The sequence below is a fragment of the Pongo abelii genome, chromosome 13 (assembly GCF_028885655.2).
Source record: "Pongo abelii isolate AG06213 chromosome 13, NHGRI_mPonAbe1-v2.0_pri, whole genome shotgun sequence".
In the NCBI taxonomy this organism is placed as follows: Eukaryota; Metazoa; Chordata; class Mammalia; order Primates; family Hominidae; genus Pongo; species Pongo abelii.
The window spans coordinates 72,064,611-72,091,340 of NC_071998.2; the positions used below are offsets into that span (position 1 = coordinate 72,064,611).

The window sequence follows — 26,730 nt, forward strand, 5'->3', positions numbered from 1 at the left end:
TTATCATCATCTTCCCCCTCTTCTCATCTGACCTGGGGCTAGGCAAAGCTTCAGGCAGGAATTCTGTAGCAGTAGCAAACCAACTATCCAATCACAACTTGTTTACAGGTGACGGCAAGTTGCAAATACTTGGCAGATTGTAAGAGCTCAGTAAATGGTTGCAACAGCTGAATTTCTCTTGAGGGCTGAAATCTCTAATTTGAGATCTGCACACCCTCGTATCAGAGTTTTTCCATATGATTTCAAGGGAAACCATTTTCCCATGGGATTACTAGTTAATGCAAAAAAAAAAAAAAAAAAGAATCACGCAAAGCTAGCTGGTGGATCGAATAAGCAAACAAAATCCAATCTTTTTCTCTTAAGTAACAAAAAAGTAAATTAAAAATAAACCTTTTTAGCAATCAGCTTGAAGTATTTTTGGAAAGATAATAGATGGCAATATTTGAAGGGCACTGGCATTCTGCAATAGGGCTCTCATTGTCCCTTCATAAAGCTATGATATTTACTAATCAGAGGAAACTCCAAGGTAGCACTGGGTTTGGAAAAGATTCAGAAAAGCTGTTCAGCCAGGCATGGTGGCTCACGCCTGTAATCCCAGCACTTTGGGAGGCCGAGGCGGGCAGATGGATCGCTTGAGGCCAGGAGTTCAAGACCAGCCTGGCCAACATGGTGAAACCCTGTCTCTACTAAAAATACAAAAATTAGCCGGGTGTGGTGGTGCATGCCTGCAGTTATAGCTATTCAGGTGGCTGAGGCACAAGGATCATTTGAACCCAGGAGGTGCAGGTTGCAGTGAGTTGAGATCGTGCCACTGCACTCTGGCCTAGCCGACAGAGCAAGACTCTGTCGCAAAAAAATAAATAAAGACTGTTCAATTTAATGATGCGGGCTGGGTGTGGTGGCCCAAGCCTATAATCCCAGCACTTTGGGAGGCCAAGGCAGGTGGATCACGAGGTCAGGAGCTCGAGACCAGCCTGGACAACATGGTGAAACCCTGTCTCCACTAAAAATACAAAAATTAGCTGGGTTTAGTGGTGTGCATCTGTTAATCCCAGCTACTCGGGAGGCTGAGGCAGGAGAATCGCTTGAACCTGGGAGGCGGAGGTTGCAGTGACCCGAGATTGTGCCATTGCACTCCAGCTTGAGTGACAAGAGCAAGACTCTGTCTCAAAACAACAACAACAACAACAAAAACAATTCAATGATGCCATCATCCCTACATCAAGTTTGAGGCAGGCTGAAAAAGTCTACCTTCTTAGCCAAAACGTCTCATGTCCTTTAGGGCAGAGTAATACATTATACAATGTAGGCATATGGAAAAAGCAGGACATCTCAATGGGTTCGAATTCTTGGAAAGGAAGAGGTCTTGAATTTATGATCTAAACAATTCTTTTACTGATGTTGTTGTCAGTGAAGAATATAGAAATAATACCTGAAAAATATTAGTACAAACAAGTGCAAATATTATCCACATTGGCCTTCTGAAGTAGGCCCACAAATCTAGTCTAGAAAGTTTACCCTCAACTCTAAATTCAGGTCTTCAATGATTTGTTTCCTAATCATACCCAGAGCACTACACGTGGGAGACCCAATTTATTTTCTTCAATAGTGTGTTACAAGATATATTTTAGCCATGGTTACAGGACCATGCAATTCACTAGTAACAACTTCAAATTACAACGAATGAGGAAGCCTGGGTAATCCTAAATAACAGTCTACTGAAATAAATATTTTCATGCAATAAAGAACAAAACTAATACTAACGAAAATTTGTTTTCTCTTGGTAAAGCCCACAGCAAAGCACAAATGTTTCCAGGTATTAAGGGTGGTGGTGGTGAAAAAATATAAACTAAAAGAGTTTCTCTTCTAAAAAGAAAATTATGAAAATGGCTAATTTAGTACACAGAAGGAACTAGCAAAAAGTAGCAAACTATTCCTTTGTTACAATGGAACTCTGAAGTGAGTTTACTGTAATTTAAATCTTAGCTTTGTACTGGACCCTTCTGCAAATATAAACCTTCACAGGACAGTACATGTCTATCATCAGTGATCTAAAGTCTGAGGCCTTTGTTCCAGATTCTCCAACATACTCTCCACACATGGTCCCTAACCATCTATCCAACCAGACAAACCTAGTACATGCAGGTTACAAAACTGCCATGCCAAGCTTTATGGAATCTAGAGCACTCATTACTAAATAACTTACTATACACAACAGCCTCATGAAGGGCAATTCAGAATTCTACATCAGCAAATCTCTGCATGTCATAAACCTTCCAACTTTCTTATTAACACTGAAAGTACACAATGAAAGTACATGCATGGGACATCACCTCTGGGCAACAGGCAAGGGGAGAATGATATGTGCTAAAAAGTGTTGGGCTAGGGTGGGGAGAACCAACAGCTTTGTTTCTTAGTATGTTATTAAAGCATAGTGCAAAGTGTGAACTAATTTGAGGATCTCTGGTAAAATAATCCAATACTGGAGCTGGGTTTGGGCATCTTAGCATAGTGCCGAAGAGCAGAGATACTACAGCTGGCTCCAGCAAATCACTGGGATGTTATAAGAGTTAAATGAAATAATCCATGTAAAAATCACAAGGTACCTGGCACTAACTCCAGGTGGTACTCAAAAAGATGTACCTATCGTCAGCTATAGGCTTAGGCCAGCCAGCAGGAGACACTATCCTCTGTGTAGTGTTTAGACCTCCACATAGCCTGCACAGTAGACACCTCTTCCTCCAAGGGCATCAGGGACGTAGCCCCAATTCAGCAACTTTACTTTCATACTGTTCCTGAGAATGCAACCATCCTGAAACAGACACTCGGGGACACACAGGCAACTCCAAGTCATACATCGGCTGCAATGTTTATAACCCTGAGAACAGAGCCAATGGCCATCTGGCTTGGTTTGGTTTCCTTTTGGAATGTGGTTTTAGCTGGATCTGTGACAAGAGCCCTCACTCCATCAACCAGTAGAGTGATCTCATCTACAGAATTTAAACGAGATGCCTCTGGGGTTTCTTCCATTTTGACCATGAACTTAGATCACTAGAATGCTCACTATGGAAGACATTGAGCTCTGCCTTGAGAAGTAGCATGAGCCTATATTATCAGAACAGCATCCACAAAGCTTTTGTGACACTATAATTTTTACTCTATTTTAGCAGGAGTGGCTACTAAATTCACAGAGTCCAGGACAAAATGAAAAATGCAGAGACCTTATTCAAAAATTGAGAACGCAAAGATGGTGAGATCAGAGCATTACACTAAGGGAGGAGGGGGGCCGGGGGGACTCCTAACAAGAGCAGGGCCCTGAGCAACCGCACAGCCCACAAAGCCAGCCCTGCATTTTCATATTCCCTTTTGAGTAACAAAGGCAGGAAGTCTAAAGCTTAACACTGAGCCCGGCAGAAGCATAATTTACAGCCCCAAAGGGAATACTATCCTACAATGTAAGAACCTCTCCTCTTTACAGTATTATTTTTAAGGACATGGAATTATCACTAAGATCTTAGAGTACACTTGGATACTCAGGTGAGCAGTAAGCAAACAAATATTATTTCAAGTCCTTCAATTACTTACATAGTGGCTGGAGTCCTTATCATCCACCTTCCTTTTCTTGATGTCATTGGAGAATTCAGGCCCATTTCTGCGTTTATCTGTGCCTCTTAGACTGTCTGGGACCAGGAGGGAATTACTCTGCAAGACAAAAAAATTAATCAAAGATTTCTTCCCAAGCCTCTTTGTACACATGAAAACCCAACCTCGATGTGAGAACTATTTTTGAAAGGTGATACCTACACAGCCTTTCATTCCATTTAATTCATCTCATCTAAAGACTTTGATGGCAAACGTATCTACAGGTTTACACACTTAAAAGGGAGACCCTGACTTTGCAATCAAACCATCCAAAGCTAGGTGGATTCTTCAGGCCTCCTTGGAAATGTGCTTCTGTTCTATTTACTGTTTGAGAAATAGGAGCTTGCTGTGTTGTATGTGGATGTGTTTTTATTCTTTCCCACTGCGACTTCCTGGTCAGGAATATGAATGGCCTATGAGCAAATCTTGAGATTACTCTATTAGACATATTCTTTAACTGTAAGAGTCAATGTGTACCACTCTAAAAAGGCACAAAGGAAGCGGTGGGATTAACAGCATGGTTTCCTAAAAGGCAAATCACATTTTCCACAGCAACAATGAAGGAACTCTTTTGAATTCTTTTAATTTATTGTTGAAAATAAGACTTGGTGTTCCTCGCCAATAGCACTGAAATTTAAGACCCAAGGGGGGAATTTCAGCCAGTGAATCTTCAATAGCAAGGCCAGCTCCCACACACAAAAGCAGGAACAAGGACTAATCTTTTCCACAAACCACACAGGATACTTTCATTCGCATATGCCGAGTAGGAACTGTTGACCCAAAGAAAACAGGCATTTTAGATATTTTGGGGTCACATGACATGATCTGACATCTCTTCAATTCCCATCTCCCCTCAGGCTAAAGCATCAGAACATGTTACAATGAGTTCTTTTAAGTGTGGGATTAGCATATGCAAGGGGGCAATTTGTTCAGTGATGTGTTACTGCCCTGAACAATGTTGAATGAGCTGTGCAAAAACCTCCTTTCACAAAGCCCAGATAACCCCAATCTCTGAAAGATGTTTGAGAACTAAGAGGACAGTCTCCAGGGCCAACAGACAATTATGTTACCTTTCTCTGCCGCAATTTAAAATAGAAGGGGCTGGGGGATACCTTTAAGTTAGACCACATCTAATGCAACAGTATACAACAGGAGCAAATATTTTATGGTACCTTTTTAAAAGCCGTGAGTTTCATTCCTAACCAGCCAGAGGTAATCAGCCAGGTGGCCAGCCCTCAAAGCTCCCCTGAAAACCATGGACCCCACCATGGGAGGATTGTTCCCAGCTCAACTATATGCAGGAGGAAATCAAAACTGGGGACCAGAAGGCAATCCCAAGCCTCTTGGCCCGCCTCAGGGACTGACTCTAAAGGAGCTGGGCTCTTTTATTCATGACTGTTCAAGCTACACAAATGCCAGGAGGCTTAGATAAAAGCAGCTGGGAGGGACCAATGCAATTCAATATAGAGAAGCTCAAAGTAATGTCTTTACCACAGTGTTTGGGGCTGAAAGGTGAGCCGGCTGGATCCCTGAACTAATTACCTAGATACATGTCCGCTAAAAGCTAACCCCTCCAACCCAGACCCACAGCTGACAAGGCTGCAGGAGACCTAACTCTTGCAAAGTGCTAACACGCCCTCTGAAAAGCTGGGCCGGGGCAGCAGCTGCTTGTTCACACATGGGAAACGTGTTTAAATACACCCCTCCTAGTTTACTTCAGACCCAAGATCTCCTCCTCCAGACTCTGAGCAGCATCCAGGGCAGGGCTGTATCTTATTCAACTTTAAATCCGCCCAAGTGCCCAGCAAAATGGGGCACAGAGTCTGTGTGTGCTGACCAGTTTTAAGTTCAAGTCTCTCTCCCCAGCCTTCCAAGCCCTCCTGCTGTCATCAGCACTGCGCATCCACGCCACAGGGCCATTCCAAGACAGCTTCTTAATGTCTTGTTTTTTTTGTTGTTGTTTAATGATGTCAAGCGGTACTGTGAACGTAAAAGTAAACTACACTTCTGTTAGAAACAATACAATTTCTGTTAGAAACAATAACCTTTCCGTGGCTGGACCTTTAAGACTGTCAAGCTTTGAGGCCTCTGTGTCTATGTGTTCAAAGTTACTACTGTAATTTCCACTTGAGCGGCTTAAATGAAGCTTATAATCTGAATAGGTTTTGAAAAGCTCTGAAAGTTCCTCCAAATGTGGTGGACAGGGCTAGTAATTAGCACCCCTGCTTATCTGAAAATGGGCCCCATTAACAGCAGACTTCAACAAGTTACAAAACAAGATGCCTCATCATACCTTTGATGCTGTAAAACTGACTCAAGGCAGCAGAGTGTGGGCTGGAAAGGCCCAGAAACGCCACACTCAGACCCAGGGATCCCTGGCCCACACAGCTGCCGGACGCCCGGCAGGCTTTCTACCTAAAGGCTACCCCACCAAAAACAGACCGCTTCCTTTTACTCTTGCTCCCATGAACCCAGTTTTCTGTGTATAATTGCCCCTGACTTCTTCCAGCCCTGACGCGGCTTTCATTGTTGTTCTTGATATGAGCAAACAGTTCCAGCCTAATGAGCTTCACTGGCAGCAACAGCAAACATTCTGGTTTTTAAACTACTGCCTGGGGGACCCTTACCTTCATGATTCCCTCATTTGTTCCCAGAAACCTAAAATTGACTTTGTGGGTACTGCATTTCTTGAGGTGTTTTTCCCTCATGTTGTGATTTCTCCTCGTGCACCCCCTACTGTGTGTTGCTTATGGCTCCAGGGTAGAATACAGTCATTTTGATGGCCATTAAGAGGTACTTTATACATATTTTGAGAATTCAGAGATTAAACCTGGGTATTGACTAAATTGTCATTTTGATCCTCCAAAATTTTGAAAGCTATGTTGTCTGGGTCCAAGTCTAACAAATCGAGGCAACATTTATGAGGACACCATTTGCAGAAGAATGAAACAGAGGTTGCTTTGCATTAAGCTATTTAAAAATGGTCATGAGGCCGGGCACAGTGGCTCATGCCTGTAATCCCAGCACTTAGGGAGGCCGAGGCAGGCGGATCGCCTGAGGACAGGAGTTCGAGACCGGCCTGGCCAACATGGTGAAACCATCTGTACTAAAAAAAAAAAAAAAAAAAAAAATTTAGCCAGGTGGTGGCAGACACCTGTAATCCCAGATACTCAGGAGGCTGCAGCACGAGAATCGCTTGAACCTGGGAGGTGGAGGTTGCAATGAGCAGAGATCGTGCCACTGCACTCCAGCCTGGGTGACAGAGTGAGACTCTGCCTCAAAAAAATAATAAAATGAAAAATAAAAATCAAAAAAATAAAAATGGTCATGCATTCTAAACACAGAAAATAACTGGAATCAAACCTGAGAAGAGGCCAAAGCAACCATTGAGACATTTCGTTCCTCCTCCTCCTCCTGCTCCTTTAATCTGGAGGACTAGGATGTCCAGAGACAGAGGTGATTTGCCTGAGGCCAAGCGGCTCTGTCCACCACCTGCTGATTCCTATTACAGCCAAAGTGCCTCCCCTCTCAGAAGAGTGATTTTTAAACTCAAGTTTACATACATGGAACACTTGTACCCAAAAATTTATTTGAAATCCACCCTGGCTCTTTCAACTACTGCACTTAACATTCTAATGTGACGTAATACCTGACGCATGGTTTCTCTGACCCACCTCCTAACCAACAGAATGCCTTGCTTTAATCAGGTTAGATACCTTCCATACCAAAAATAGAAACGTGTAATTTTTAAATGAACATTTTAAAGTCTACTTTAAAATGAACCAGGAATAGTCCCAAATTCCTGCCTTGACACTCAGAACCCAAAATTAACACTGAAAAAGGCCTCAGCAGAGAGTGACAAAGCAGCCCAGGTACACACAGGCTTCATGGCATGCCAGTCACCACAGGTAATCATCCTACAGACCTATTTGCCACTGCAGACACCTCTTCCTAGAGTCTACATTTTGAGAGATTTTAATCTACCAAATAGGATTCATCAAGTAGAATTCATTTTTCAAATATTTATTTGCCAAATAAATATTTAATCGAGAATCAGCTTTTTGATCAACATGAGAACCAGTGTTACTATACTGACTGATATACTCTAATTCCAGCCAAGAAACCCAATGTTTTATTTCACCTTGCAGCTGGTAAAATGTAAATATCTGCCAGGATTTTTTTAAAGACTGTAAATGTTGGACAGACTTCTATTACAAGTGTCCCAAGGACTGAGGTTTCTAGACTGTATGTAAGTTTTCCTTTATTTAAAATTAGAAAATAAACAAAATCACCTTATTTACGTCTTCTACAGAAACTCAAAATAGGAGTAATAGAGCCCACGGAGGACATTACAAACCTGGGCAAATCAGCTGAAAACACACTGTTCAAAACAAACTAAAATTCTAAAACCAAATAATTTTCTACACCTACGTGTGGCATACACTTGTGGGTACAGGGTCAAGTACCCTGTACATAAAGGGAGAAGCATATCTGAGAAGTCTAAAAGAAAAGATCCTCCTAGAATGCTCAGTATCAGAAACATAAAGAGGGTCCAGAAATGGGCAGAACTGGCATAACTTTTATATAGAAAGTACTTGAGATGATTAGATGAGGTGCAAGAACAGAGAAACCATATACTCCATAAGAAGAGACTCTCTCTCTCATGAAAATCTGGAATTCTGTGAGAACACCAGATCTCAAGAGGGCATCTTCACTGGCAACAAGCAAATTGCTATTTATTAATATATGCTTCCTAAGGGTTACATCTAACTTGCACTGATAGGATGACAGAATAGAATGGCTATGACAGCAAAAGAGCTGGTCAGAAGAAAAGAGGAATGGCAGATCTTCTGATATTACAGCCTGTGTGCATTCTGAGACAAATTCTGAGCACAATTTCCTAACTGTGGGAACCATGTTTTATTAAACACACACCAGGATCTTTCCCTGTGGTAGCTCAATGGCCTCAAGGTAACCAGATAATTGGCGAAGTGTTTGAATTTCCTGGATGTGAGAGGCCAATATATTCTTTTAAAATAAAAAAAACTAAACATTCCAACACAATTATGAAACCATACCTTCATGTAAGAACTTACAATGTAAGTAGGTGTGTTGACTGAACCTCAGAGAGCACCCAGTGGCATCAAAAGAAAATGTTAAGATTGGGACTCTGTATTACTTTATCCTGACCATTCAACACAAGTGATGTGTCTATTTCATGCTCCAAACACCTATTCAAGACCAAGGCAGCAAAGACCCAGCCACTTCAATAAGGATAAAAACCGGTCTTTATAGTCTTGTTCCAAGAATTTGACTTTTCTTTAGCAATTTAACAGTAATGGTTGTTCACATCTACTATGAACTATCTAGTATCACCATAAACTATGGGAAAAAAAAAAAAAGCAACTTTAATAAAATGCTGCCCTGTCAATGCTATCAAACACTAGTTACAGAGGCCTTCATGAATCCTAAGACCTCCAAGCAACTTCTCTGCCAGCAAGTTCGAACCCTGAAACCACCAGCAGCAAAATGGAAAAGAAAACCCATTCATGCATACAGCAAAAGCAAGACAGGTTTCCCTAATGCAAAAATAAAGCACATTATTCAAATGGATTTTTTTAGCTGCCATGCTGATTCCCCTTGGGAACTTCCTCCTCCCCGCAGGAAAAGTGTTTGTGTCAGAGGTACAGATTGGAAACTCGTGACACCTCATTTATCCTCAGTTACACTAAGGCAGTAGGAACCTAATTTACTAGCACACTCCACACTGACAATTAACTTCTCGGTGAACATTAAAACAATTAGGTAACGACACACCCCATCACATCTGTGTGCCTTCTCCATCTACACCTGGTGTCAATTAAGCCATCACCCTGCGCTGTACTCTTTGCTACGGTCCAATTGGTCATTCACGTACTCTGCCTAACACTTCGACTAATGTATTTTTAACCCATAAAACTAATGAGATCCCCACTTGTTAACAACATGGACAAAGTTGAAAATCTGTCCACTGGCAACCATATCATATCTCAGAACCCTGCCTGTGCAGCCAGTCTGAAGGGCACACATTGATGTTTCACACAGTTTAAATGCAAACTATGGGAAAGAACCAGCGCATTCCTGCAACTCGATTTTGCAACTCATCACTGTAGAATGCAGGTGGGTGACTCAGTCAGGAGGACTCATGGAAAGATAGCCGTGCAGGTGACATACAGGGCCGGTTAATGTTGAGGCTGGACAGGGTGCTAAAACCACGATGCCTTCGTCACCACCCTCTCATTTGTAGCTGGCCCTTCTCCCTCCTCCAGGCAAAGCAAAACAAACTCTGGAGCAGACAATAAATACAATTATTTAAAATTAATTTTTAAATAACCTCATGACACTGCCATTCCCCAACTCAGGACCTAATCACAGCAAAAACAAAATCTCTATGTCAAAGCTTTTTTGAAAGCATGGTTTCTAAGAGCTGCTTAGCTGTTTCTGTGCCTCTTTGCTCTCCAGCCCCTTTTGAGATACTTGCTAATGCAAGAAATGGCCCTGAAACTAAAAAACCATTAGATCAGAGCTTGACTAAGTCATCTTGTGTATCTGACAGCACTTACAATTTATACCTCCTCATCTCAGATGAGGACACAGAGTTTTTGTCCACCCATGTCCCAGTGAGGAAATGATAAAAAGATTATAGGGACAAAAGAAAAAAACCTGCTCACAATTGTAGGTTTTCTAATTACAGAGCACAAACTCAAGTCAAAAAGAGGTTTTGGAGGGAAAATTTTTTTTTTTTTTTTTTTTAAAGATGCCCTATTTTCACCGTAATCACAGTGAGATAAAACCTGAACGTTAATCCAGTCCCACCAAGGCCCTGATATCCACCTGACTTATTGCAACCACAGTAAACAGACACCTCTACCTGGTACAGGCTCCTGACAATCTAGAAACCACTGGGGCTTTCAAGGGTTCACCCTACTCACAGCAGTGATGCCAACTTTCTCAAAGAAGAACCATTTTTTTAAGCAGTTTTAAACTTGGCCAGAAGGGAAACCTGCCCAGGAGACTGCTTAAGAAAACTTAAGTGTTTTCCATTGTGCCCAAAAATTGAAATTTTAGGTGACTCATCTCAGTTTTAGCCTTTATTTCCAGGCAATCTCTTAACATGTCAGGTCAAGATTAATTCATAAATATTTAGGCAAAAACAGCACCTCCTAGGCTGTGTCTACTTTTGAGAAATTTGATTATCAGGAAAGTGATCACGTTAACAAGCAGCTGAGATCAGTTTCACGGTGCTGACATGCTGAGAACCATCAGTAACTGCCACCTTGGTTCGTGGACCCTTATTTCCATAACTGCCTGTGTAATGTGTATTTTAAAAAGGAAGAGAAAACCAAGGCTGGGTGCGGTGACTCATGCCTGTAATCTCAGCACTTTGGGAGACCAAGGTGGGAGAATCACTTGAAGCCAGGAATTTGAGACCAGCCTAGGAAACATACTGAGACTCTGACTACAAAAATTAAAAGAAAATTGTTTTAATTTAAAAAACAAATAGGAGAGAAACCCAGAAGTAACTGCATTGAGTGTAATGAATGATGCATTCACTGCTGTCGTGCTACTCTGCAAACGGCAGTGGGAGGAGGGCATTCCCTAAGCACCTTCTATGCTGTCTGCTACCCTCCCACCTGAGGCCTCCTAACCCCCTCCCTGTGAGGCAACCACTACTATCACCATTTATAGATGGGACTAGGAAGGCACAAAAGGATGAAAAAGCCTTGCCTGTGTAGCCAGAATTCCACTGAAGTCTGCCTTTGTACAAAACTCATGTTCATTCTACCATCCCTGATGCCACCATGGTTCCCATGGTCCTCTGGGAATGAATGTGATTTTTCTTTTTTTTCCAGAAAAAGACCAACAGTATTCTTTTCCAAAGCAAGTCTCACATCTGAACTCCTCCTTGCCTTCTATAATGTTGTCATTTTGAGAAAAAGTGATGGATGGGTGGTCCTAACTAGGATTTGGTCCTGCCTCTGACAAAATTAACTAGTCAAGAACAGCTAGAGAAGAGTAACAAAAGAAAGAAACCACTTTATATAAAACAAGGTGATGTTTGTGATAATTATCTCTAGGCAAGTTCTAAATACAAACTCCTGGTGATTTTAGAAGTCAATTACAGAGTGACAACATGGTCCCTCAGATTACTAACTCTCAATCTCTGTTAACTAAGTAACTATGTGACCGGATGCACCCAGCCTCCTTGATAAAACCATGGTGCTGTGCCATGTGACCTGAAAGACAGATGAGTGGTGCTTAGACTGTTCTGAGTTAGGAACCCCTTTTTGAGAATTTGATGAGTTATAATCTCTCCCCAGAATTCTGCAAATGAGCACAGACCCACCCAGTCCATCCATGAATACCACTGCGTAGGTCTACACACCGTCTGTTCTGGAGTCTCCCCCAGAGTCTCCTCCCTTTTCCAAACAGTGATCACACTAGCTAGGTATTTCAGTGCCTTACATTCAACATATGTTTAACTGTGACATAAAACGGATCACTGAAAAATGATAGCAAACATACGCAGTACCTCAAACAGTACTTGGGCACATAGTCAGGGCTCAACAAATATTTGTCAAACGACTCAAAGTATTTAAAAGCATGCCCTATTATAAATTTTTTTAAACCATACAACTTTTTGTCAATTCTTTCAAGCAGATAAAAATAGCATTCCCTTCAGCCAAAATTTAATGTAATTTATCCTTAAATTAATTAAAATATCTAAAGTTATGTTTTTATTACTACTGAATGCTACTAAGAAATAATGGCCTTTCTTAGGTCATTTCATATTTCTCTACTCAAGAGCTGCACTTATATAAGAAAAAACAGATATCAAAATTTTAAAACAGCCAAAATAATTTTTTAAACCAAAGCCAAACCTCTATAAAGTTGCTAGCTTTATCATTCATCCCTTTCAGAAATAAGAAACTTTAAGGTAGTTTCCATAAGAACTTTCACTCTTAGAACAGCCACGTGTCACTAAACAACAGGGATACTTTGTAAGAAAGCCATGTCAGGCAATTTCATCATTGTGCAAATATCGAATAGTGTGTTTACACAAACCTGGGTGGTATAGCCTACTACACACCTAGGCTACTGCTCCTAGGCTACAAACCTGTACATGTTACTGTCCTGAATATTACAGGCAGCTACAACACAATGTAAGTATTTGTGTATCTAAACACACCTAAACATAGAAAAGGTACAGTAAAAATACGGTGTTATACACTTATGGGACCACCATTATATATGCATTCCACTGTTGACGGAAGTGTTGTTATGCAGTGCACTGATTGCACTTCTATTTCCTAGGCTTCACATTAAAACAGATTGCTTATTTAAGGCTCATTTGTTTTCCTACCATAAAATCTTTAACTAGCAAATTAATTTCTGCCACTAAAAATAAACAAACTACCTACCAACCAGTTTTAAGCTCACAGATAAAAATCCATACACACCCACATTCTCTGTGGATCCCATCAGTCTCTGATTTCTGCACTTGGTATAAATAATATGTTCAATATAGAAAGACAAAGAAGAAGAAAAAAAAAAAACAGTAAGGAGTTTGTCTTATTTATGGCCAAGGTTCTTAGACTTTGGTCCAAGGCTCCCTTAAGGGTCCCAGAGACCCTCGCAAATCTATGAGGGCAGATTTTCTTCCTAAACGTCAACTAAATACCACAAAAGAGCGAATGCAGAAGATGAGAATCCAGCTATCCTCTTTAAAACTTTATAATAAACTACAAGGCATTCAAGACATTTGTAGACATACATAACAATGCCACTCTTCCCACTATAATTTTTTTTGCTTTGGAAAAGTTATTTTTCACTAATAATGTTATTTGTATTAACACAATTTAAATTAAGTAGCTCTTCATCTGTTTAAGTGATTTACTTTTTTTTATTTCTTACCCAGTAAATATCAAAAATCAAAATATTAACCCAGTAAATATCAAAATATAACCCAGATAAACAAAAAGTTCTTCAGGGTCCTCAATAATTTGATTTCAAGGGTATCAAGATCATGAGGCCATAAGGCTTTGAAAATCACTGGCCTGTAGCAACCATCCTTAACCTTTCACTGGATTAAAAAACAGCAGCAAACAGCAATTGGCTGACTTAATCTGCCAAGTAAAATTAGACTTTCTAATTCAACCCACTTTATTAAATAGATAAGTACTATAGTATTTTAGGCACTAATAGTACACATCATCTCATTATCCACTGCTTTTCATACTCATTTTTATACAAAGTTTGAAGAGCTACTTAATTTTATATAACTGTAGCAAAATCCCACTTATGTCGACAGTGAACAATTTAATTCCTCTCTATGGACTGAATTAAATGTTTAGGTTACAATTAGTGTAGTTTTCCCATTTTAATCATCACTGCCCAACAGTTTTCTGCAGTAATTAGGCAGGAAACACAGCATATATACTTGTTCTGAAAATATTCATTGAAATGATTAGAACTTGTTAAAAATTTGATATAAAAAAGGATACATGTCCAAAACACATAAATCCACATTTGAACTAGAAAGTTCGTTGACTGCTAACCCTAACTTATAGACTTAAAAATAACCCACAGTTGCCTGTAACTCAAGAACTGCTTCATACTTCTTGAAGGGGCAACCAATAACCCTCCCTCCACCCACTCCAATGAACCCATGAATTAAGTACTTGCATATATTTTTCTGTCAAAAATACCAACAGGAGGTTATCGGACACATTCGGAAATTCAGAAAGACACAGAGGTATAAAATACATCTCTACTAGCTTAAGCATACAAACCTCTGCCTATTCACACCCCTGGCATTTCAGAGAGGCACATACCATGTGGTATCACTTCCACAATTCTGATACCAGTAAGTTATAGAACTTTTGCTGAAACTTTCTCCAGTCTTGCTTCTTTTAGTAATTGTGTCACTCACTCCTCCTCGATTCTCTGGGAAAGGGCTTTGTTGCATGCTTACATACCTCGAATTGCAGATGCGTGTCCCATAATGCCTTACATATATGGTATGCACTCAATGAACATAGCCATTTAAGGTGGAACAAGAGTACTGAAGAAAACATGTTAAATTGAAGTCCCAAAGCTAGAATAAGTTCAATAGATTTAGAACACATAACAGCCTAAAGGGCATGGGGTTTCCCCAAATTTCTTCTGTGATTTCATCCAGGGTTAGGTTTTTTAATTTGACACTCTACTGAACAGACATAAAAGATGACTATCTCACCGGGCATGGTGGCTCAGGCCTGCAATCCCAGCACGTTGGGAAGCTGAGGCAGACGGATCACCTGAGGTCGGGAGTTCCAGACCAGCCTGACCAACATGGAGAAACCCCGTCTCTACTAAAAATACAAAATTAGCCAGGTGTGGTGGCACAGGCCTGTAATCCCAGCTGAGGCGGAAAAGTCGCTTGAACCCAGGAGGCGGAGGTTGCAGCGAGCCAAGATAGTGCTACTGCACTCCAGCCTGGATGACAGAGCGAAGACTCCATCTCAAAAAAAAAAGACTATGTATAGGAACCCTGGAATGGCAAAACAATAAGGCTTCCTCCATAAACTAAAGCCAGTTTACTTATCTGTACTCTGTGTGTAGAATATTTTATTTCCTAGCTATAATTTTTTGTCCCCCCAACCCCCTCTCAACATTTTCCAGAGCAATTTATAGGACAAGAATTTTAAAACTAGCTACCTTTTCCTTCAACCACTCCCCACTCCTCCAAGCACATCCAGATACATGAAATATACCAAGATCTGTCTCAAAGACAATTTTAAAAGTAGCTACTATTCTACACAGAAGAGGGGGAAAAAAAACCCCTGAACTTTTATCTTCCCCCCAAAACTTATACCAAAAAAGTTATCAGAATTATTTAAATGTTCAGTATCCCGGTGTTTTTTTTGTTTTGTTTTGTTTTTTACCATATTAAACACGGTCAAAATACTGCTATGTTCACAAAGAAGGAAAGGAGGCAAAACCTGTAGGCTATCCCAGCTGAAAAGGGGCTGAATTCTATTTGCTACACAACATTTGAGACACACTTTAAGTACAGGTCTCTCCAGAGCTAACTGGCAGATGCATGTACGGATCAAATGTACACATGAAAAATGAGTGTGACTTAGGCTGGTGAAAACATGAACTCTATGCACACAGCCCTGTCCACTGAATTTCCTTCTTTTTAAGAGCTTACTGGTACGCTCAGTTCTTATGTCTAAAATAGACATAAGATCAAGTTCACATTCCAAGGACAATTATGCAAAGAAAACAAGATATGGAAACCTAGCAACCAAGATGCATCCGCAGAGGATAATGACTGGTTTAAGTAGAAATAGTACATTACTAACCAACTTGACAAAGGGATTGTGATCTCTTGCCTCTAAAACTGATTTAAGATATAAAAATGAATATTCTTTTAAACCACAGCCAACCAGACTTAGAATGCAACCATTAACACTTTTAAAGTGAGGCAGGGGAATATACAGATCAAAGTGTATTTCCAAGTAAGTAATCACAGCAAATAGTGTTGCCTCCAAATTATGCCCCTCTTGTCTGATGCAAGTTTTATAAAAAGACAAGAGCAGAGCAAACAGTCATATAAGAAAAAGAAATTTTACAGGAAAAAAAGTAAAAGAAAAAAGCCAGGTCACTGAGAGAGACAGGGAGAGTATGCATGTCTGTCTGTGCCTGTGTGAAGAAGTGTTGTCAGAAGGGGACCATATGGGCGTGTGTGTGTGTGTGTGTGCAGCAGGCGTTTGAGTACTTACTGTGCCCGGCTCTCTGTCTGCTCCCGAGGTTACCAAGAAACGCACAGACATGCCCGTTCAGACACAGAGGCAAGAACAGAAATAAAAAAAAGGGGGGAATAATTAGAACACAAGCCCCAAACAGTTTTAAAAATGGCTTTTATTTATATAAGTCATTGCACATTCCTAATACAGTGATTTCCTGAAAATTACAGTATTTTGTAAACATAAGATTTACAGTTTAACCATACACAAAGCCTATTTTTTTATTTCTTGACAGAATAAATTACTTTTCTTCAAAAAATTAGTCAAGTGCAATTTTGCCCAATATTTAATGCATACTAGAATTAAAGCCTATGAAACTAAGTAGTAACAGATGCAATTATCAAACCTTTCATTTGAACACATTCACTTTCAAATTTAACTTCTTATTTCGCCCCATTTAACAACATTACTTTCTTTGAAAATTACCCAATTAAGCAGTTAACAGTTTTCCATAATATGGTACAGGCCACTGGCATTAACTAGGCAGTTGCCAAGATGTCAAGATGCCTGCAATCTAACGAGATCGAGAAATCTACAGATGCCCACAGCAAACCCTGCAAACTTCCAGGGTGACCTGTGTTTCAGTGGAAAGCTTTGCGACAGTTCCTCTTATCTCATTGTTTGCTCTCTGTATAGGTTGGGGCTCTCTTTAGCGATGCACACAACTTTGCAGCACTGTAAGAGTATGAGGACAAAGTCCTAATCTGGCTTGCCCGGCCTCTCACCTCTGTGGTGCTCTGCATCGTGGTGCTTCTTGTCATCTTTTATTGCCAAGTGAGACTGCCCACTCAGAGCACTAGACAGTGCAAGAAGGCCGGCACTGCCCCCGAGGGGCGGGATTCCAGGAGGCTGAAGTCCCGAAGGGTGAGGCGTAAGGGGAACTGGGGGTCCGTGGCCATGAGAAAGATGCTGAGCTTGCAACTGCTGCTGCTGTTGGTGGTGATGAGAGAGAAAAAGGAGGAGGAGGAGGAGGTAGTGGTGACAGTGATGGCGATGGAGGCGGCATCCAGGGGAAAACAGACATGACAGGAGGGGAAGGCGGAAACAGAACAGGAGGTTCAACAAACACACAAAAGGAGCCAAGAAAGAGAGGAAAGGGAAAAAAATGCAATTAGTGCTTTCAGTTCATCAAAAGCTTTCACCTGCTCAATTACCTCTCCCATCTTCCCAAAATATAATCCTCACATCTACACTGTCACTTTCTGGTATCACTCACCCCAAGAGGGGAGCTGTTTATTATTAAGCAAGGCTGGCTACATCAGTAAGTAAACATGAGCTAGTTCTGTCTTCATGCGCCTCCAGGGATGAGATCCAGCATGTCACTGAATGTAAGATGCCACAGATTTTCAAACTCACGCTGTTTTCAGAGGGTTTAAAATGGGGGTGGGGATGCATCCCACAATATAGTAGCCATACTCTCAACCTGTCACCAGGTAACTCCATTTCACCCTACACCCTTGCATTGACTTACCAACAGTAGTATGATGAGACAAAACCAAAATACTATCACTAAGGAACAGAATTTGGAAAGGAAGACACAGTAATCTGGGTGGGTGTTTCATGCACCACCAAGGCACTTGTGCCCCCTTATTCCATCAATCCCTCTCAGTACTGTGAGGAAGTATGGCAACTCCCATTTCCCAGAAGGAATGAAGGCTCAAAGGCATTGACTAAATTGCTGAAACTCTATCCCTAGGCGACAGGGGACTGCAGTCAGTACAGGAGCAACTCTTAAGACTGCTGTTTACCATGCCGCCATAGACAGGGGAGAGGATCTCAGGGAGCCAGGCTTGTGGCCGCTGGAAGAAACATTAGAGACGAAACTCCGTTTATCCTTTCCTTCCTACCAAGCTCCACACCTCAAACCCACTCTTTCATTGTGACTGATGAAAATACTGAGACCTAGAATGGGTAGGACCGTGGATGAGGAAAGCACTTATGTGTGGGACTCCAGCCAGTGAGCCAAGCCCCCGTTCCCAAATGCCTTTTCCATGACTGCACTCTGCCCCCATCACTTAGCCCATTCCAGAAGTTCTAAGTCTGTTCTCATTACACAGTATCATTGCTCTTATACATTATATTTAAAAGCACATTGTATGAAATGAAAAAGTGTCCAAGAAATGGCCCCTGCACCATGAATCTGGCCACATTTCAGCTGTCCAATATAAAACTTATTTTTGATGAGACAGTAAAAACGATTAAGGCTCAATTTCTAAGGTGTAATGTTAGAAAATTCTTCAGATTCTGATTTGTGCTCACTTCCTTGGGACTCAATTACTCATTTTATTTATTATCCCTTTGCGTGCACTGAATATATTAAATCTTCATGCCAGATCTTCAGTCATTTCTACCCAGCCCACTGATTTTTAACGGAATCCCAAACACAGTTCCTAGCCTCAAAAGTTAGAGAAAACACCATCTTAAGGCCAGAAATCAGTGTCTGTGGAAATTTTACAATGAATTTTCAAGCACTCCAATCTTTCTAAAAATGTTTAGGGTCAGGCACAGTGGCTCACTATAATCCTATAATCCCAACACTTCGGAGGCCAAGGCAGGAAGACCACTGCAGCCCAAGAGTTTGAGACCAGCCTGGGCAACATAGGGAGATTCCATCTCTATTTAAAAATAAATACATAAAAATGTCTAAGAGCTAGCCAACCATCTTTATAAACTTTCATTCTTTTCAAAGAGAGCACAGTTCTAATTAGAAGCAAAATGGAAAAGGGGGTGAGGTCAGAACAGGCAGCATTCATAGCATTCTTGGAAAGTATAAACTACTCATTCACCATTTGAGATCATAATAATTTCTTTATGCATAAAATCACCTTCCTGTCATCCCAAAGACACTAATTCTTGCTCTGTCACCTTTTAAGAGCTTGGCAATAGTGAGACATAAAACTGAAGGAGCTTGCAGTGGCATCACGGTCCACTAGGCATGCTCATTAGCACTTAATTAGGAACTAGACACCTGCCATAAGAAATGTGCTTGGAGAAGGATGAGGAACAGGACTGCCCTACCAGCAATTACTATCATTACTTGGAGAGTAAGAGCTATGTCCGGCTTCTGGGGGGGGAAATGCAATGATGCATACACAAGCAAGTGCAGCGGGTAATTAAGCACAGCACTAATTAAAAGAAGATGAGAGAGGCTAAGCAGAGGGGAAGGAATCTAACTACAGGGTGGAGGATGCCACCCTCTCACCCCTCTCCCTGCTTCCCCCACTCCCCTAAAAATCTAGAATGGAGTCACCAGAAGATGACTTCAGAGGTGGGATTCTTATGTCAGACCAAACATACTCTGGTAATATTTAGATACTAAGAAAGTAAAGATTTCCGGCCAGGCACAGTGGCTCACCCCCATAATCCCAACACTTTGGGAGCCCAAGGCGAGTGGATCACGAGGTCAGGAGTTCAAGACCAGCCTGGCCAAGATGGTGAAACCCTGTCTCTACTAAAAATACAAAAATTAGCCAGGTGTGGTGGCGGATGCCTGTAATCCCAGCTACTCGGGAGGCTGAGGCAGGAGAATCACTTGAACCCGAGTGGCAGAGGTTGCAGTCAGCTGAGATCACGCCACTGTACTACAGCCTGGACGACAGAGTGAGACTCTGTCTCAAAAAAAAAAAGAAAAGAAAAAAAAAGATTTCCCCTCCCATAAATCCAAGCTAGCTTTCAGAAAGATGAACTGGGGAAGGTGGGTCATGTCTGTAATCCCAGCACTTTGGGAAGCTGAGGCAGGTGGATCACTTGAGGTCAGGAGTTTGAGACCAGCCTGACCAACATGGTGAAACCCTGTCTCTACTAAAAATAAACAAATTAGCCGGGCGTGGTGGTGCATGCCTGTAATCCCAGCTACTTGAAAGGCTGAGGTGGGAGAATCGCTTGAACCTGGAAAGCAGAGGCTGTAGTGAGCTGAGATCGTGCCACTGCACTCCAGCCTGGGTGACAAGAGTGAGACTCGGTCTCCAAAAAAAAAAAAAAAGATGAACTGGGAGCAGATTCTGATATCTTACTGTGAAGAGGTGTTGGCTTGCATAATGGGGCTTTGCCACAGCTGTGAAGTAAACTTTTGTGGTTAAACCCAACAGTTTGACTAATATCTATCAACAGCAACATTCAACAGCCTAACTGGCCATGGGTAACTTCCACCTCTACCCTAATCTGACCTTCTAGGTCCCCTGAACAAACAGCTCACTGTCTGTTATTAGAGGTAACTGGGTTCTTCCATCCATTGCTTGGCTACAATGAAAGCTTCTTTTTTTTTATTAAGCAAAATCCTATCAAATTGAAAGGAGTACTAAGTAACAATCAAATGGACCACAACTGCTGAAGATGTCGTGATTCTAGGAAATGTGGCCATTCCACCTCATATTTGACTTCTTGTTTCTGCAGGGCAGTGCTCCTAGATAATATCTAAGTGTCCATCGTCTGGCACAAGCTTGGAACACATCTGAGGCAGGAAGGGTAGGTATCATGATACCTACCCATTTCACAGATGATACTGGCTCAAAACCAAGAGGCTTGCTACGGGGCTCAGAGCCAGAATGAGGGCTACAAACCTTTTGTTTCCTAGGACATTTCTCCTGTAACCCCAGCAGCTCAATCATGTTCTCCAGAATAGGAAAGGAAAAGGGCAAAGTCGTTCTCTACTGAAGACTTCGCATTTCCCCCACTGCTCAGCTAACCAAATGCTCTTGAGAACGCCTGATACTACATACACAGAGACAAATCCACCCTCACCAACAGGCCTAATGGCAGTGATGGGGGAGTCTACGCTTAGACTGCGTTGAGTACCATCTCCTGTCCCCCCTTCTCAATGCCTGTCCTATATCTGCAAAAGGACACTATCCCTTGCCCCCAGCTCTCTTCCAAAGAAGCATGTTAAGAAGAATCACGCCTAACAGTGTCGGCTCTGGCTTTTCTCAGAAGTAGATGCTTAACATTATAAAGTGTCATTCCTAAGATAAAATATATATTTAAATGAGTAGAGGGGCCAAATCTAGAAGAATAAAACAGCTATCTCCAAAAGGACAGTGCTCCTCTGTCCCATCTGTCTTTGGAAGCCCATTTTCTCTCAACAAGGCTTACCTGAGACAATCTTGTACTTATCACCTTCAACAAAAGGAAAAAGTATGGATGCTACTTGAATATATTTTAGGAAAAAGTGATACTGATACTACTATATAGCCAAAACCCAATAGCTCTGCCAATCAGGAGAATTTACGCACACTTTTTTTTTTTTTTGAGACAGTCTTCACTGTCGCCCAGGCTGGAGTACAGTGGCGCAATCTTGGCTCACTACAATCTCCTCCTTCTGGGTTCAAGCGATTCTCCTGCCTCAGCCACTCAAATACCTGGGATTCCAGGTGCACACCACCACACCCAGCTAATTTTTGTATTTTTAGTAGAGATGAAGTTTTACCACATTGGCCAGGCTGGTCTGGAACTCCTGACCTCAAGTGATCCTCCCACTTCGGCCTCCCAAAGTGCTGAGATTACAAGCGTGCGCCACCACACCAGCCGATACATGCATTTTTTTTGAGGCAAAGTCTCACTGTGTCACCCAGGCTGGAGTGCAGCAGTGCAATCATGGCTCACTGCAGCTCAAATGCCTGGGCTCAAGCAATCCTCCCACCTCAGCCTCCTAAGTACATACTTAGCTGGGACTACAGGTGTGCACCACTACACTTGGCTAATTTTTTTTATAGAGATGGGGTCTCACCATGTTGCCCAGGCTGGTCTGGAACTCCTGTTTTCAAGCAATCCTCCTGCCTCAGCCTCCCAAAGTGCTGGGATTACAGGTGTGGGCCACTGTGCCTGGTCATGACTTGGCTAATTTTTTTTTACAGAGATGGGGTCTCACCATGTTGCCCAGGCTGGTCTAGAACTCCTGGCTTCAAGCAATCCTCCTGCCTCAGCCTTCCGAAGTGCTAGATTACAAGCATAAGCTACCATAGCTGGCCTGCATCTCTCCTCTCTAACCAAAACCTGCCCCTATCATTTGGAAAACTGCAAGATGTTTTTTTCAACATGACAGGAAGGATGAAGAAATTTATTCTTCTATCTAGGCATTAGTTTATAGTAATTAGGAAATTTGTTTAAAAGTCAAAATGCTTGTAGATTTATACAACATAGAACACACATGCAAAAGTTCTTAAAGTGATTAGTAAAAGGTTTTTTTTTTTTTGAGACAGTCTCGCTCTGTCGCCCAGGCTGGAGTGTAGTGGTGCAGGCTCGGCTCACTGCAACCTCCACCTCCCAGGTTCAAGCTATTCTTGTGCCTCAGCCTCCATAGTAGCTGGGATTACAGGTGAGCACCAACACACCCAGCTAATTTTTGTATTTTTAATAGAGATGGGTTTTTGCCATGTTGGCCAGGCTAGTCTCGAACTCCTGGCTTCGAGTGATCAGCCCACCTCGGCCTCCCAAAGTACTGGGATTATAGGCATGAACCACCGCGCCCAGCCGAGAAAAACATTTTTGATAAGCAATGACAGTTTCTAGCAATATAGCTGGTTTCTCAGGCTATGATTCTAGACCACTGGTTCTCAAGCAGAACCAATTTTGACACCCCTCCCCTCCCTGCTTCAGGGACATATGGCCATGTGTGGAGGTCACTGCGGGGGAGGGAAAAGAATGCTACTGGTGCATCTAGTGGGTGAAGGCCAAGGATGCTGTGAACATCCTACAATGCACAGGACAGCCCTCACCACAGAGAATTATCCTGCCCAAAATGTCAACAGTGCTAAGGTTCACTAACTTGAATTTAGACCTAAGCTGAGATTCTGTGCCATTAATTAGAATTCATGTTCTTGTATGCTAAGTGACTTGCCAAATTCTTGTTTAAAAAATAAAAATACTATTCAACATTCAATCACATTCACTGTCCCTTCATCGCCATCTGAGTACACTGTCACAACACAAAAAAATGAACATCTGCTTTCTTAAGCTGATTCCACTAACAATTTCAAAAATTAAAAAAAAAAAAAAGCCTTGTATTTTACAAAGCAATCTGAGAAAGGACTACATTGGGAAATTTTACATACTGGTGTTCTGGGGCCCTAAAGGGAATGACAAACGTTCAGATTTGGGGATAAAGAGATCATTGCACTTGTTCTAACCAAAATCATTTGAATAGGCTGAGAGTGAGACAAATAAAACAAATGCCAAACCCTGAGTTAATGATACTGAAAACCCACAAGGAATAAAGCGACCTCATCCATGTCAAACAACAGCCACGCATTGAGAATTTTAATTCACATTTTACTTAGTGCAGCTTGGGTCAATTATATTACTATAATGAAACTGACTTTGCTGTTTACATTCAGAGTGTTACTGTAATGGTATAGTTTCTACACACAGTCACAGCACATGGCTTATCACCATGTTGTTGTAGCCTCTAACAACTGGGAAGGACACCCAGTATGAAAACACAGGCCAATGCCCACCTTCTCCTGACCGGAAGCTAAGCTCCTTACCACCAACCATGGAATCAACTTTAATTTCTGAAACTTCACCTGCTTTGTAACCCCAAGAAAAACTATGTCATAAAAATCACAGACTTAACCCAACCCAAACTAAAACCATGCCCCTAAACGGCACCTCTGATGCTAAGAGTGACAGTAAGTGGCATTTATAGCACCCGGTATTTAAACACTTTTTTTAAGGGGACAAAAACGTGAAAAGGAGCATTTGTTGACAGTTCTCTCCAAATCACTCTTCCTTCATTTCTGCTATTTCCCTGTTCTTTAAAACACTCAATTCCTATCCTGGGAGACAGCAAAATAAATAAATAAATAAATAAAAATAAAGAAGAAGAAAACTGGTATGCTACGTAAACACGTGGAAAAGAGCTGTCTGGCAGCAGAAAACATCAAGGACACTACTGCAGGAGTTATCGCAAAACCTCCCATTATGTGAATGGCCTCTCACGTAAAGAGGAGCAAGGGTGATAAACAGGGAGAAACTGCTTATGGGGCCAAGAATTCTCCAGCCACTTGAAGACAATAACAAAAACTAAAATAACAATCCACTAAAGGCCCCATTTCAATGCAGGAGCACACAGAAAATGATGCATGGGCAACCTAAGGAATGGGAGGAAATATTTGCAAACCATACCTCAAATCAGAGGTTAACATCCAAAAAACTCAATAGTACAAAAATAAAAAAAAAAGTATCCTAATTTAAAAATGGGCAAAGGACCTCCCGAACAGACATTTCTCAAAGAAGACATACAAATGGCCAACAGATATACAAAAAAATGCTCAATATCATTAATCATGAAGGAAACGCAAATCAGAGCTACAATGAAATATCACCTCAGGCTGGGCACAGCGGCTCACGCCTGTAATCCCAGCACTTTGGGAGGCTGAGGTGGACGATCACCTGAGTTTGGGAGTTTGAGACCAGCCCAACCAACATGGAGAAACCCAGTGTCTACTAAAAATACAAAATTAGCCGGGTGTGGTGGCGCATGCCTGCAATCCCAGCTACTCAGGAGGTTGAGGCAGGACAATTGCTTGAACCTGGGAGGCAGAGGTTGCAGTAAGTGGAGATCGCGCCATTGCACTCCAGCCTGGGCAACAAGAGCAAAACTCCATCTCCAAAAAAAAAAGAAAGAAAGAGAAATATCACCTCAAACCCACTGAGATGGTGGGTAACAAAAAGACAAGATATGTGTTAGTGATGGTGTGGAGAAAAGGAAACCTTTGTACACTGTTCTTAGGAATGTAAACTGGTACAGCCCTGATGCAAAACAACAGTATAGAGGTTTCTCAAAAAGTTAAAAATAGAACTACTTTCTCAAAAAGGTTAAGTATCCCTTTTCTGAAGTGCTTGAGACCAGCAATGTTTGGATTCTGGATTTTTTTCAGATTTTTAAATATTTGCAATATTCTTACTGGCTGAGAATTAGCGCTGCTCAGTCTGTACATGATCCAGCAATCCCACTTCCGGGTATATATCTAAAGAAAATGAAATTGGGGTCCGGGGTCCGGGTGCAGTGGCTCATGCCTGTAATCCCAGCCTTTGGGAGGCCGAGGCAGGTGGATCACCTGAGGTCAGGAGTTCGAGACCAGCCTGGCCAATGTGGTGAAACCTTGTCTCTACTTAAAAAAAAAAAAATTAGCCAGGCATGGTGGTGGGTGCCTATAATCCCAGCTACTCAGGAGGCTGAGGCAGGAGAACTGCTTGAACCCAAGAGATGGAGGTTGCAGTGAGCCAACACAGTGCCACTGCACTCCAGCCTGGGTGACAGAGTGAGACTCCACCTCAAAAAATGAAAGAAAGAAAGGAAAGAAAGAAAGGGAGAGAAAATGAAATCAGTATATCAAAGATACATCTGCAATCCATGACCACTGCAGTGCTATTCACGAGAGCCAAGATACCAAACAACCCAAATGTCTGTTGATGGATGAACAGATAAAGAAAATGTGGTACATATAAACACAATGGAATACCATTCAGCCTTGAAAAAGAAGAAAATCCTACCACTTACGACAACATGGGCAAATCCGCAGGACAGTAGGCTAAGCAAAATAAGCAGATTCAGAAAGACAAATAATGCATAATCTCCCTTCTATGTGGAATCTAAGAGTACAACTCACAGAAGCAGAGAGTAGAATGGTGGCTGCCTTGCGGGGTACAGGAAAATGAGGAGCAATTGGTCAAAGCGTACAAGGTTTCAGTTACCCAAGATAAAGAAGATCTGGATTTCCAAGGTACAACACGGTGACTATAGTTAATAATACTGTATTGTATACTTGAAATTTGCTAAAATGGTACGTTGTGGTGTTTTGTTTTGTTTGTTTTTTGTTTTTTTGATGGAGTTTCGCTCTTGTTGCCCAGGCTGGAGTGCAATGGTGCGATCTCGGCTCACGGCAACCTCCACCTCTCCACCTCCTGGGTTCAAGCGATTCTCCTGCCTCAGCCTCCTGAGTAGCTGGGGTTACAGGCATGTGCCACCACGCCAGGCTAATTTTGTATTTTTAGTAGAGATGGGGTTTCTCCATGTTGGTCAGGCTGGTCTGGAACTCCCAACCTCAGGTGATCCGCCCGCCTCAGCCTCCCAAAGTGCTGGGATTACAGGCATGAGCCACCGCGCCCGGCCCTTTGTTTTGTTTTGTTAGAGACAGGGTCTCATTTGGTCACCCAGGTGGGATACAGTGGTGTGATTTTATCTCATTGCAGCCTTGAAGTCCCAGACTCAAGCAATCCTCCCACCTCAATTTCGTCAGTAGCTGGGACTACAGGCACG

The 26,730-nt window shown here is 41.8% G+C and overlaps 1 protein-coding gene across 8 annotated transcripts in view; it reads right to left on the minus strand.

Annotated features, from left to right (window-relative positions):
* The window catches only part of TLE1 (TLE family member 1, transcriptional corepressor), a 104,951-nt gene that overhangs the window by 33,134 nt on the left and 45,087 nt on the right, over positions 1-26,730 (minus strand). For 6 of the 8 annotated variants that reach the window (XM_024252190.3, XM_024252188.3, XM_024252187.3 and 3 more), the window contains 3 exons: positions 17,201-17,405; positions 16,452-16,468; positions 3,586-3,702 (listed from right to left, as the gene is read on the minus strand). In XM_024252190.3, coding sequence (XP_024107958.1) covers positions 3,586-3,702; positions 16,452-16,468; positions 17,201-17,405 — 339 coding nt within the window. The remainder of the gene's footprint in view (positions 1-3,585; positions 3,703-16,451; positions 16,469-17,200; positions 17,406-26,730) is intronic. The other 2 variants (XM_063714252.1, XM_063714251.1) reach the window with 1 other exon arrangement.